The sequence below is a fragment of the Teleopsis dalmanni genome, chromosome 2 (genome assembly GCF_002237135.1).
Source record: "Teleopsis dalmanni isolate 2A chromosome 2, ASM223713v2, whole genome shotgun sequence".
NCBI classification, from domain to species: Eukaryota; Metazoa; Arthropoda; class Insecta; order Diptera; family Diopsidae; genus Teleopsis; species Teleopsis dalmanni.
Window position 1 is genome coordinate 135,010,911 of NC_051847.1, and position 15,620 is coordinate 135,026,530.

Below are 15,620 nucleotides of genomic sequence, written 5' to 3' on the forward strand. Positions count from 1 at the left end.
AAGTAATATGACATACTTGGAGTCAATTCATCTTACCTTGTAGAGGAATAATTGCTGATACCAAAAAGTGGTAGGAGTGACATGACAACTGCGTAAATCCAACCACCAAACATGATAAATGCTGCGGGTTTTATTTTGATACGTTTGTTTAGGTACATCGCTCTTGTTATAGCCAACCAACGTTCCAAGGTAATCACGGTTAATGTAAAAACCGATAAGTGACTAGCAAATACTGTCAGAAAGCCGGCTATTTTGCAGCCGGCACCTAAGGGCAAAAAGAAAGCATATAAATTGATGTGATTCACTAAAGAAATTTGAGCAAAGGATTTTAATTTAAGTTATCTAAGTTATTGTGTGATGGTAATATTGACATATAATGGCAGATATTCAACTGATACCACTAAGTTTTGTATCATGAGTGCTATCATATTATGCTCATTAGGTAAAATAAGTTATCAATGATAGATATCAAATGGCATAATCTATTAAGACTTTAATAGAATAGTCAGATTAAATTAACCGAAAAACACTGTAGGAAGCACGACTAACATATGAGCTTTGCCTTTCATATACATAATATCCAAAAAACGTTTAAGAAGATTTGAACATCCGTTTGATACAAAAGGAATTTTGTTGGTAGATCATCTCCAAACTGGTAAAACAATAGGCGCTGGTTATTATACTCGTCACGATGCTTTAAACAAATTTTGGAATGGAAAAATATATGAAAATATTCTATTTTTTAAAAGAAAAAAATTGTTTCAATGAAGATAATGCTCATATGACTTAGATAACCATCACTAAAATAAGTGAATTACAACAAATCATGCAACCACCAGAGCCTCTTATACTACTACTAGACCTCAGAAAGCTTCTTAGAGGAAACGATTTTTATTAAACAAATTCGTAGAAGTGGTCGGAGGGGGCTATTTTGTAGATATATATACAAAGATCGTTAAATTAAGAAACTACAATTATTATTTACTACTTTCAGCACTTGAGTATTTAGCAGTTATTTGATTACTATACATATAGCGCTATATAGCAGATCACTTTAATTTACATTCGAAACACTGTTCCCTGTACGGTTTCAACCTTTTAAGCTTATGATTGTTAAAGGAAGCTCAGGAATTGTATTAGGTTGTTAACTTTCATACTTTCAACATATAATATTCCAAATAATGACTATAAAAAATCTGCAAAAATATTTGCTTTAATCAACTAAATGAATAACTTAACATATGTGCTTACTTAGACTCTTAAAATGTCTTAGTGAAATAATTATGATACTGTATCATATTTTATTTAAACTCAGCATGACTTGTGTACAGTAGTACCTATATTTTCATATAAAGCATCACAAGTTTCTCATTTATGCTATAAAATAGTTCGATAAAAATTATATTTTTATAGCTTATTTCATCACATGTTAAAGTCTATCCACATAGAAAAGATATTCATACAAATTAATATTAAACTGACTAATTACGTATCACTTTTTGGGTCCTTTTTGGGTAACCAATAGAGTTAATTTATTAGCAGCCTGCTTCCCTACTGACCTACACCGATGCATAGATATTGGTTACAAGACAAAATAACATATATTCTGGTTGAAATACAAATGAAATTATATCATATATATCATGTACCGCTCAAGTTTTAATATTTTCATTGAAATTTCTTTTTGAGGTATAGATCAAAAGATATTATATTGCATTAGAGTAAGTAACTCATTTTTAATCTGCCCTGTTACATTACTGTGAAGAATATTGAGACCTCAATAAATTCATTACTAATGTACATTTTCCTTACATTACTACATAAGTGATTTGTTGATTTTGAAATCATCTTCTCAAATACTAGATTCGCTACGCCTTACCGCTTTCATATGAAATCAAAGTGAATTAAAATAATTCGTATTTAGAAAACCATTAAAGTTCTACTCAAAAAATATTTAATGGGATATTTAATTAACAACTCTGAACATTTAATAACTGCTAGCTATTTCATCCCTCTATAAAATATTTATTAAACTTAATCCATTACTAAAAGAACTTATGTCTGACTATAAGTTATAAAATCTCCCTGAATACATGAACAACTCCTTTACATACAAAATTCCCACTGTGATTAAGGAATTCATTGCCTTTTTCATACTTACCATATTGCCAGTCGTATGCATAATTAAAATATTCTCCCATCGAGTGTGCATCAATGCAAGCAATCAAAAGCAAATATAGTCCCAAGCATAAGTCCGCGAAAGCCAAATGGCACATTAAAAACCTTGGCACTGAGGCAGTTTCAGATCTAATGGAAAAGTAAATGAACATTGTAAGCAAACTCAAATTTGATAAGAAAAATAATTAAGTTTGCCCGTAGCACTATTGACTTACTTAATGGACAAAATTACAACTAAAACCGCTACGTTGCCAATAACAGCCAAAGCAACAACAATCCAAACCGATATACGCAGCCATTGGTAGCCCATCACATCTTCACAGGGATTAAGTGCATCTGGCATTGGATAGCATTCAACATCACGTTTTCTGTGAAAGAAAAATTAAATTATATTATTTCTCACTTTTTATTTCATTGTTTTTATTAAAATAAAAAATAAGTTATGTGGTAAGTGCTTTGCTTGCAAATTGACTACTTTTACAAAGACAAACAACCAAAGGGTTTCCCTTTAACCTTTCACTATAAGTTTACGCACTTATAAGTAATCAAATATTAATTTAATGTTTTGAATAATAATTTGTTTGCTTAACACTAGAGGAGGCAAGCAGGTAGTCGTGTACTTAAAATGCACTTTAAATTATCATAACATGAAAACTCTATAATACTTGAAGTCGTACCTTCTGCTCAAAAAGTATTCGGATTTTGTAAATAAAACACAAATTTAAATTTTATTCCAAATTTATTTTATCTTCTTCAAAATATGCTCCTTCTGAAGCGATACACATATGCCAACGCTTAACCCAATCTTCCATACACTTTTCGTAGGCCCGAGCAGGTATGGCTTTTAGTTCCTTCAGTGAATTCTCTTTTTCCGATTCAATCGACTCAAAACGTTTACCACGAAGGGGTAATTTGAGTTTCGGGAATAGGAAAAGGTCGCACGGCGCCAGATCCTGCGAAAAAGGTCTATATTTAAGGAGTAGTTAACAAAGACCAAAAACCTTTTTGAGCAGAAGGTATAACTACATTAATTACATTATCATATATTTTTTGATAGATGGGCAGATAATTTTCCACATACTCTTCAATATTTTTATTTTGAGGTTTCCCTTCTCTCCTTTCTGCTAGCAATAAACATTATTTTACTGCTTTTCTAACTTATATTTATAAGGTTAAACAGAAAGGGATTTTGCGGGTTTAACATAGAATTAATTGGCTTTCCTAAATAGCTTTATATATCAATTATAGTACTTAAATGCCTCATTATTCGCTGTGTGTAGCTCACTATTCATCACTACAACATCTCCTTTCTAAACTATCGTAGATAAAATTCTAGGTAAATGTATTTATGTGAAATCATTGTTTTTTTTGAGAAAATAGTCTATGTAGTAAGAATACTTATATCTCAAATTTTGTAAAAACAATTGCAATAACAATAGTTTCCTTTGAGTATATCATACATATGTATATGTATGGAGTATATCGCTTCCAATGAATAATATTGAATAGTATCTACAGCTGCTTATTTTAAAATAGTTTAATGTTGAAATTACCATTATTTTCAAAACCACTATCGTTATGAACAATAGACACCAACACAACATTTTTGTCCTCTCTTGGCACATATGTACAAATTCCCATATTGCTATAAAATCGAAGCAATGCAGCACCATGTAAGGTATAACATTCCTTTCATAAACTTTATTTGGAAAGAGTTTTACAATTTGGAATTCTCACAATCAAAATATCAACAGACAACAGATACAAAAAAAACTTATCCATAGTTATCTGAACTATATCTTATTATTCCTACATTATGAAAATTTTATATCCAATTTTTAGTTAGCCTGTATACAGTCAGAAAAACATGCTCTAACGACATACTGGTATGGATGAACCAACATGATGCGTTGAGTATTAATATTTTGACCTGAGATTTAGCTAAAATGAGTTTAAATCAAGCAAATTATTTTTCTAAATATACTATTCTACTTTAAATAAATAAAGTTGATATTACCTCATTTTAATACTATACTTCTTTAGTTTGGATAAAAGGTATTGCTTGAATATAATTCTTTCATAATGAAGAAAACACTGTCTATTGATTATTAGGTTCGCGCTTGGCTTATCTAAGCAACTCCATGAACATTACCACTATTGAGTATATCTCGAATTTTCGCGTTTTTATTAGATTTAAAGTTGTTCTGTCTTCAGTTTCTCAAAGAGCTTAACTCTTTGTTAAAAGTTATTGAATTTGAGGGGAAACAAAAAAGCCGAAAAAAAGACCTTTTCCCCCAGAAAAGGGGCGGGCTCATATTGTATTATGCCAAAACCATTCTGCGGTCCTACATGAAGCATTATCAAACTTAAAACTAACGAATAACTGGAAAGAACAGGTCAAACTGATTGGGATAATGTAATTGTCTGTATACAAACTAAAAACTCCATGCCAAATCGATTAAAAGCCAGAAGCAACTAATGGGAGCTATAGGGAGCTACTAATGCTGAACAGAAAAGGCATACGATTTGTCACAGGATTTCTCACTGGATATTACGGAGTAAAAAACATCTATTGAATCTAAGTATTACAAGTGATAATAACTGCAGATTTTGTCACGAAGTATAGGAAACGGCAAAACACATTCTGTGTCACTGTGATAGTCTTGCCACACCCAGACTTCGGTACTTATCAACTGTCTATCCACTTGTAATGAAAACAGGCAATATCTCTCCAAGAGCCATAACGGCATTTTTAACTGCAACGCGCCTGTGGAACTAAAATGGGTTTGTTACAATAATTCTCAAAACATGCAGTGACGTGGTGACATAGTTCCCAACCCTTTTCAAAATCTAATGTAGTCAAATCTAGAGTTAAAGTTAAGAGCGATTAATAGCAATTTTAGCTTCATAGAATAGAGCTTGGGTATTGTGTGGGATTGGAAATCAATGATCGCAAATCATTGTTGCATTCATGGTTGTCCACGTTTGGAATAAGTATCGTTCGTTTGACACATTCAAGGTAATTCTGCAAAAATGCAAAACATAATAATAAATATCATATAGTGAGGTACAAGTTTATATTCATATTAACTGCTTTGTATACAGAAACCGATTTAAGGAGATCTAAGTTCAAATAAAAATATTTGTTAAAAAAAACATGTCTTCTGTAAAATAATCCACAATACCTACGAAGGGTTTGAACCTCAAAAATGTTACTTGTATATGCTACTGGCTTTCAGCCCTTAAATTAAAACAAACTTAATTTTGAAGAAAAGCAAAAGAAATCAATTAGGATGCATGCGAAACCGATGATTGTTTACTCCTGAGTTAAAATATACAATATATTAACTTAGCTTTCGCTTACCTAAAAGTAAAATTTCCGCAATACTCATCAAGTTGACTCTCGTCAGGATCAATTGTTATCTCTTCATGAAATATGCCAATCTCCTTAATCATTGATTCTGACATATAATCACCACCATCTATATAATCTGCATCATCAGTCGATTTTGATTCATTATTCACGATTAAGTCTGAGTTCATCACTCGACTGTTTAAAAAAAGAAATAGTGTAAATATATTTAAAGTGAATATTAAAAATAGCTTAAGTACATATACATATACTTACATATATGTACATACGTACATATACTTGCATATATATCAAAAGCAATTGTAGAACTTATTTTTTGTTTCTAAGTCTTACTTGCTTTTTTTATTTAATCTAAATATAATCCTTTACCTATAAAACACTCCATCTGGTTGCAATGTTTGTGTTCCAACATAGTCACTACTTATTTCAGTCTCTTTAGCTCTCGTATAACGTAAGTTATCCTTATTTTCACTACTTTCCATGTCATTTCCTGTCTTGATGCACTGTTTTTGCCACTTTGCAATTTCATCCATACGCTCAGCGTGACGGCGAGGATCATGTCTGGATGGAAACTTAAATGCACAGCAATGAAAGGAATGCGTCAAATATGCTTTTTGTAAATTCTATAAATAAAATACAAATGAAGTAAATGTAACTTTTTATAAAATCTTTTATTGTACATAAAAATAAGAGAAAAAAATTTTATTTTGTGGAATTTATATAATAGAGTTACCTTAAAATTATAAATAGACGGTATCGTCTTTAAAGTATGTGTATTTGCAATGCGTAGTATCTCTATATCCTGCAGGCCAACGGACGGTAAACGTACAAGCGAAGTACTGGAGAGATCTCTATAAAATTTTGAAACTATTATTAGGTATATAGGTATTGTATGCCTGCTAAATATCTAAGTGATTATTAAAACTTGAGTATTTTTTTAAACAAATTATATGAAAATAATATATGAGCTTCTGTTCCTCTCATGTTACAGAGAGTATTGTTAAAGTTGTTGTTTTAGATATGTGGAGGTAATTGAATCTCAATACTTTGGTCAACTTAATTAACTAAAAAAATGTGGCAATATACCACATTCTACGGATATTTTGTGATAATATTAGTACCAAGTTATGGCACAATGCAGAATTAGCTTAAAATTAATTGGAGTAATAATCTGTGAAAACTTTTTGTCAAAAAGTTTTTTGTGATGAATTTTTCTATCAATTGGTGAATATGAAGAAACTTCAGAAAGTACGCAATACAACAATTCTAATTAAAATGTTGGGCTATAGTACTTCACATAAATTTAAATTTTTGTTTTTCAAAAATTTTCCCAGAAGTGTGATTTATTTTGCTTTGAATTTTCAAGTTTGAAAAACAGTATTTAGTTATTTCCGTCAATTTTTACTCACATAATAGGAGCATAAAATCAAAAGCATTTTGAATGCAGAATATGCCAAATGTCAATAGTTTGCTTTTGCAAAAATATTTACAAAACTGAAGGTAAAATGCTGTGATATGGAAAAGTGTGGCAATCAATCTATTTATGTGAAACAGCAGGATATGTTTATGTTAAAGGAAAAATTTTTTGAAAATCAATTTCAGTTTTCCTTATAATTTTAAATATCTGACTTATTTCCAATTTATATACGCATTTGCAGGGCAAAGCAAAATGTTTATCCTTGGCTTCAATGAAATTCGAAAATCGTTAACAATAAGTTTTATTAAAAACAAGTTTATTATACGCATTAATTCCAAAAATTATGTATTTTTCTTATAAGAAAATTGAACCATTAAGGCACATAACAATTATTTCCAAATATAAACATATCAATTTTATTTTTAGTAATAATGAATACTCATTTTGTTATGTTCTTAACAAAATATTTACTATAACAGTATCATAAGTTACATTATAATTTAAATTTAAAATGAAAGTTCTGCCTATTCTGCAAAATATAATTATAGTTTAGACTTGGTCGACCCTAAAAGTACGATCCAGAAAGTATGCAACAATCGATGATAGGAAAGGGATTAGAAAGCACCCGTAAAAGAAAGACAAAAGAAGTAATGATGTCAATTTACATCTTTTAAATAGAATTTATAGGTGTTTTTCTATTGAAAACTGGACAAGTGGTCACTGTTACTTCGTACACTTCGTATCCGCTTATCACAAGTTTTCGAAAATTTTCCAAAATACTAAGAAAAAAAAACTACACCTATACTATCTGCATAACGGATAGTATACAAATACCTAGTAAAATCGAATGATATACTCAAACCAGTGTACCACAAGTTTCCGAAAATTTGCTAAAATACCAAGAAAAAGAAACTACATCTACACCTTTCACGTCACGATAATGCACCCGTTCACACTACTGAAAGACAAACAACCTCATTAAGTTCTAACAGTTCGAAAATATTCGTCCAGCAACATATTCACCCGTCGGTTTCTTTCTATTTTCTAAAAGAAAAACAAAAAAAATTACTGCAAACTTGATGTAGGTTTATTATAGTATATTTGAGAAGTAAATAGAAAAGAGCAACACATTCAAAATCCACTTTCATTTTTCCACCTGTTTTATATTGTAGTCAAAATAATATCATTTTAATTCTGAATTTCTACTTAATTAGTTCTTCAAAATTTCTATATTTCAATTTATATGAAAATATTTAATTACAATACTTACAACTCTTGCATGCTAATGCCATAAAATGCATTTGGATGGACTTCTTTCAATTTTAGATTCTCTTTCAGGGTTCTGGAATTAATTATTACAAACAAATATTTTTGTTTTATTAATTTTATTTATACGTATATTTGCTATATATATATGAACATAAGCTCAACTATTTATCTGAAATATACTTACAGTTTTGCTATTTGCGAGCCATAAAATGCAGAATCATCTACAAAATTTATATCATTATTTGCTAAAATTCTAAGAATATAAAAAAGAATAAAATTATTTAAAAGTTTTTAAATTAATTTTATGAAAAGGAACTATTTTAGAACTATTCAAAGTTAGGAAAGGTTCGAACAGTAATACAGCAGCGTTGTGTCGTCAGCCAAATTTTTGTTGTTGTTGCTTCATTACTGTTCAAACCCTTTCTAACTTAAATTTAAGATATTTCACAACTGAATTGTATAATCTACATCAAAAGATGTAGTTTTAATTTCTTAAATCACGAAACGTACGTAAAATCATTGTTTAAAAAGTCTTATGTCTTGTTAAGTAAACTGTCAAAAAAATCTCTCCGAAAAAGCGCTTAAGTCAAATCCACTTTTAAGATAATGAACTTACAGTTTTTGTTAAATTTATGCCAAGCAATTGTTTTGGCCTATAAAATAAATTGCCTATAGGTTGTATTATTGCCTCAATGAGATATGAGATATAATGAATAAGATATTTAGTTAGAAAATACTCTATATGCTTTTGTAATAAATAATAGACTTTTTTCACTATATTACACTATAGTATTGTATATAGATATTCTCTAATTAGGTATGCATCTATACTTACAATTGTTCAGTCTTTATATTAATAGATTTTATACCAATTCGAGTAATGTGATTGTTATCGAGATCTCTAGAAAACATTTAAAATAGTATTTATTTAATAATTTTAATGAAATTAATTCAAATGAAAAAATGATAAATATTTAATGAAGATAGTTAATGATCTTAAGTAATAGGAAGTATGAAAAGTAATGACTTTATATACTGAATTTAAGAAGCCTGGAATTTATTGCAGCAACTGTATGACAGTAATTGAATTGTAATTAATTAAATTATATAGAGACTTTAATATAATGTCAGGCACCTTTCATAAGTTTAGGTGTCAATAAAAACTTTTTCTTATATAATAATAGTAAGAACTAAAATTTTATGTTGATAAAATTAATATTTCATAACTACAACTATAAGCATATCACATCTTCCGTATAGCCAAAAGAGTGGCATATTCCATGAAATTATATCTTTCATTTTACTAGCTATAACTATCTATCTATCTATCTACTATCTATAATAAGATTTACTATAGTAAATAGCAAAATGTGAACTGTATAATATTGGTGTGATATCACTTGGCTATAGCTGATATTGACTTAAAAGAATTTATTGCAAAATATAAATTAAATCTGAGTAAGTTATCTGAGTAAGATTTAATTTAATAAGATTTAAAATCTTTCCACTAATATAATATCATAATATTTCCATTTTAATTTCAACTACACACTTGTGCAATATGAACTAAAATAAGAAATGCTTATATTGCGGACCTCACTTAGAACAATGGATGAAATTACATTGGAGTGAATGTTAGATGGCTTATTAAGAAAATAATTGAACTTTATCAAATCACCAAGAAGTGACAATTACACGGTTAGCTCTTTTTAGACGGGAAGTAGTGAATAAAAGTGCAAGTTTCCTAGCTAAGGAAACAAAATAAGCTAACATGTTCTGTCAGCCTTTCATTGTATTCTTTTATTATATTCCCAAATTCAGTTCTAACTAAGGGAACTTGTAGATCTCAACGGATGCTTTCATTTTAATATACCATCAGACACCAGTGATTATTCTCAATGGTTTTAAATGAGCTCATTCGATAATTTTAATATTTGAAACACAAGTTTACCAAATAGCTGGATATCATAAATCAATATGGTTCTTATGATGCTCTTATACAAAAGGTAAGTAAGTAAAATAAATTAAAAACTATTTCTTAATTGCATTATAAATGTGCTTAATTAGTCAATAAGCAAATGCTTATAAAATACTGATGAATTTCTATTAAATTCGGAATGTATTTGGTATACAGTACTTACTAAATAATATAGGTTATAGGTTAACATATGTGAAATACTCCTATAATCAATCAAAAAAATAGTTGTTAAGGATTCACCTATTTAAAAAAAAATCCACCACCATTTTTAAAAATTCATTCCATATTCACAATGCACATAAAAATGCAGTACTTGGTGATTTACTCTTAAGACCATCTAAAACTCGAAGACAAGCGAAATAAACGAAAACATCTCTATATTGTTTGCAATTATAATTAAGAGTACTTGAGCTTGATATAGTACAAATAGAACTAAAGATATACATAATTTTAAATGGTATTAGTTACCTATAAGGATTAAGCGTAAGCAGAATCCTATCTAGATAATAAAGTTCACCGATAGTTTAGTAGAAGACTTAGTTGGAATGTGAAGTAGATAGTGTTTTCAATACAAAAGACAATGAAACTGCCAGCGCAATAATCCCCTTTTTTATCAATGGATGACATGTGGCTTGTTTTGACTTTATTAATTTAAATTACTGCACTAATACTCACATCATTTGTAAAATATTTTGAGGTGGTAAATGTATTAAATCCGGCACACTCATTAAGCCGCTATTTATTATTCGGCTATAAAAAAAAAACATTAATTAAAATCATTTTTTCAGTAAATATTATTAGTATTACACAACAAACATAGTATTTATAATATAAAAACCAAAAATATTTTAAATATAATATAAATCGCTCTACACTCTCATATATTTTACAGAATTATATATATATATCTATGCATTTTAATAATTAATATATTTTTAAGTTAATCAATAAACTTTAAAAGTAATGTACTAGTTAAAAAAATGTAAATCGATTTTTTATATTATTTTTTCATTGATAATTTTCAACAGTTTAAAATTTATTAAATGAAAGTGCCATACCGGCACTTTCAATGTCTCATATAGTACAATACTCTTTTATGATGTTGTATATTAAAACCTTACTTAATAAAGTGTTAATAACGTTTGTTATTCATTTTTTTGTGTACTTTTTTTTAATAAGAATATTCTCGTATATGTCCTCAATATGAGTAGCACAACTTCACTATGACATTTATGAAATATATTTTTCTCGTTGAAAAAAAAATCAATTTTAGTATTTAAACATACTCACATTATTTTTATGGTGTCTGAAATGCCTTGGAAAACATCCTTTGACAGATACGTTAACATTGGTGCATGGGAAATATAGCTGCGTTTCAAAAAAGAGTAAATGTTAAAAACTATAAATAACTTGTAGTGCAAATAAAATTCTACAAGGAAAAGTAATTAAAGCTTTTTGATTTAATGAAAAATTGCAGCAATAAATATTTTAACTTCATCGTATGCCGCGCTGAAGTAATTAATACTATCATTAGCGTTGTGCACTTTGTCATATACGAGTATAAAACATTACAAACTGAAATACGATATACAAATAGTTCCACTTACATGGTACGCAGTAATTTTAAGGTGGCGAATGCGCCATCCTGGATTGTTTCCAACTGTTGTAAATCAATCAGGACACTGCAAACGTAAAACTTTTGTTAAACTGAACAATTCACACGCTTAACATATTTTCTGTACTTACACATCCAACAGACTTTCTGCGTAAACTTTTAGCCCTGTATTTCGTAGTCTAGGTAATCCCGCCGAGGCAATTGTCAACCTTTGCATTGATACTGTAAGCGTTTGTGGTACACGCGTGAGTGCTTCGCCTTCGCATCTGCATTCAACTTCATCCTACAGAAAACAGAAGAGAAAATGTGATTTTGCATTTTAATCATACGATGCACATCTGCCTATAGAATACTTTATGTAGTTTTATGGTTTTTAAACATTTTCACACTATAGATTATTATAATCTTTGATGAGCTACGAAACGTGCAAATATGCGAAATAAAATAAATACTCTTACGAGTGTATTAAACTCACGGTAAAAATGTTACTTTTTACTTTTATCTTCAAGAATCCTAGTAACAGTATGCATAATTTCCTCCCCTTTCATTAATAAAACTCAAGACTGTAATCATGGATACGAATACAATAACAACATACCATATTTTTATAAAGAGCATATAATCAAGCTCCTTTCTCACTTGGTGGTAAGTGTACTTAATTAAAGGGCGAAGTACTTTGCTGTCTAGTGCCAACGAAATTGCCACTTGTATATCAGCAGTAACAATCTCATGCAAATTACTTGGTTAAGTATGTGTTGATATCAATTGACTTTCGAGATACTTTATTAGGTGTTGAAGTTAAATCTATTTTGTATGTGAACATTTCTTTATTAAGTTTAGAATTTGAAAATATAGAAAAAGTCGAAAGTAAAGAAAGTTAATTAAATATACTGAAAATTCTACACACTTTCTACATTAATTTAGATGAATTTGAAAAGAAATATAACTACACTCAGAAAAATATGCTCTAGCCACATTCAAGTTAAATTGACCTAATTATTTTGTTAGAGAAATCTTAACTCATGTGGTAAAGACGATATGAGAACCAACATATGGTATGGTTGAACCAACATGATGCGTAGAGTGAAAATATTTTGACCTTAGACTTAGTTAAAGTCTGATGAAATCAATTAAACTATTTTTCTGAGTGTATATTTGAATATATTATTATTTGAAAAATAAATAAATACAAAGAATAAATATAAAGAAATATATACATATGTTTATAAATCTATCTTACATTGCAGCTTTAAGTTGATTTATACTTTTCACATGATATTATTCAACCTCTTAAAAAAGTGTTAGTTTCTCTAACGACTACGTATATTTTAACCAAAAACAGCTAATTGTCGAATCTTTAGAGCTAATGACTTAAAATACAAAGTCATTTATTAATTGTCACATATCTTTCAAAATGAAAATCAAAAATTATATATTTGAGACTAATGAAAAAATCACAAAACTACAGACTGGTATCTAATTGAATCTAAACGTTTAAAATATTGAAATTAAGAAATAGGTACTTGCTCTTCTTCCAACCAATTGCTTGAACCAATATAGACTTTTTGAATCCAACAAAGTTGTTCAACTTCTAAAAATATTATGAGAATTCAAAATTCCAAAACAAAATTCTGAGATTGCTATAAATACGCTTGTGTACGTTCACAATAGTGATCTTGAAAACTATCTTGACAAAAAAAAGGTAGTACCGAATCATCAGTCTTACTGATTCAAGCAAATGGAAGAAACAAAATAATGTTAAAAAGCAGCAACTTTTTATGAAATAATGAACATCTCTGCAAGTATTGTGCAGAATACCAATAAAATTTACTGTACCATCTAAAATTCAATTTAAATTCTACTAACATTATCATCTTTCCTATCATTGTTAATATTATTGTCTATTTACTTTCTAGATATCAAAAATGTATAATAATGCATTCACTTCCTCACAATTTATTCTCATTATTCTGCACACTTCAACTAATGATAAATAATTTTATTATATTTAATTCTCTTCTAATAATTCTGACTGCAATCATGGATTGAGTCCCCACTTAAACAAAACAACCTTATCCAGATAAAAAGAAAAACAGATCTCATCTCGTACTTGTTATGTTAAGTATACATCCGTGTTAGTAAGTAAACAATGGTTTCAGTGAGTTAAACAATCTGACGTTTGGTAATAGCATCCTTAAATTGCTACCTTACCTACAATAAAAATCTTACAATCTATAGCAATATAAGCAATATAAAAGGTTCTTCAATGCAATTTCTGAACTTTTATTTTGACCCGAGTTTTGCAACAATGGTGGCAGTAAACCAACAGTTGAGTGTGTGCTGATGAGATATATTGAAATTTTGCATCAAAAATATTGAAAAGAAATTTTTGGAGTAATAAAACAATAATTTCTATCCGTTAAAAATCTTAAATCACATCTTGCAAGGCTCAGAAGTAAATATTTTAAATAATATACCCTTGTCTTTCTCATTGAATAATGCACTGCAAGAAAGCAAAAAAAAATTAACTAATTATCTATTATCCAGCAAATTATTATTTTTTAATGCTTCTATTCGTTATTTGTTTTTTCTATAAAACCTTATTATATTTTTGTGTACTCTGTATTTGAAAGTCCTGTACACCTTAGTTGTGTTTTTGCAATTGAGTTTTCTAATTTATTTCTTTAATTCAATTGCTCCAAGGAGACAATAAATAAACTTTAAAACAACATTAAATCGACTTAATTATTTCCAACATTTATTTATTTATTATTTATTCTAACTTTGCGTTTATTTAAGTAAAATGCTACATAAAATTTTAATTTAATAATTGCCTCGAAATGAATTTAATTTTAAATGAATGTGCAACATAGCGTATGAGTGACAAATAATAAATGTGATAATGTCAGAAGTAACAAATTTATTTATGATTACTACTAAACTTTAAATGAATGAAAAACAAAAATTGAATTTCACTATAGCAAGAATGTAAGTATAATTCACTCCTTAACTGAATTTAAATTTTGGTACTTAAAATAAAATTTTATAGTTCTTTTATTTGCGTCCTCTCTTTTTACATGCATTAGGAAAATTATAATAAAATGTCTCAATCTAAATGTTAAAGCTTGATATCTTTTTTCTATTTTTACTACAATAATACAATAAGCTATCGCAAATAAAATATGTAATAACACAAAGTTAAAAAATACTTAATCATATAATAAAGCTCTTTATGTCTGTCATATTAACTTTGCAACCCAATGTGTCAATTTTGTAGCAATATGAGGAAGTTAATTAGATTAAAGTCATCGAATACACTCAGTCAAAGAAGCACTACACTAAATATAACATTTTCGTAAAAGTGTAGTAATTGTCAAGAACATATAATAAAAGTGTCAATCGCTGATGGGTTTGTTCAAAGAAAACTTCACAATAAAAAAATAAAAATATTGTGTATGTACTATTATACACGTCTTGCTGTTATTGAAAGACATTGCTGCACAAAAAGGACTTCCTATGCCCCTTTAACATATTCCATGTGTGCATATCAGTGGCGTGGAATAATAAAGAAAGCTTAAGGCCAAAACGTTTAAATTCGTGTTATTCACTCATGTAGGAATGTCGAAGTAATATACTTACTCCCATAAGTTAGAAAAAACCTAAGTGATTTATTGAATTTTTTATAACAAACTCAAATTTGACAGGGCACGAGTTCAATATCTGGTACTTGCAGTCTCAAAAAATTAATTACGAATAATTAAATACAAGAACTATTTCCAAGACCACTGAT

The 15,620-nt window shown here is 28.6% G+C and overlaps 1 protein-coding gene across 1 annotated transcript; it reads right to left on the reverse strand.

Moving 5' to 3' along the window:
* Nucleotides 1–32: 32 nt before the first annotated feature.
* On the reverse strand, nucleotides 33–15,475 carry LOC119675757 (follicle-stimulating hormone receptor-like). The gene is made up of 14 exons (XM_038086962.1): nucleotides 15,470–15,475; nucleotides 11,962–12,113; nucleotides 11,823–11,897; nucleotides 11,506–11,583; nucleotides 10,891–10,965; nucleotides 9,073–9,138; nucleotides 8,422–8,490; nucleotides 8,239–8,310; nucleotides 6,285–6,402; nucleotides 5,921–6,174; nucleotides 5,543–5,728; nucleotides 2,394–2,546; nucleotides 2,162–2,307; nucleotides 33–265 (listed from the first exon to the last, which is right to left on the reverse strand). Exons 1-14 carry the CDS (start codon nucleotides 15,473–15,475, stop codon nucleotides 33–35), a joined length of 1,683 nt encoding a protein of 560 aa, XP_037942890.1.
* Nucleotides 15,476–15,620: the final 145 nt, after the last annotated feature.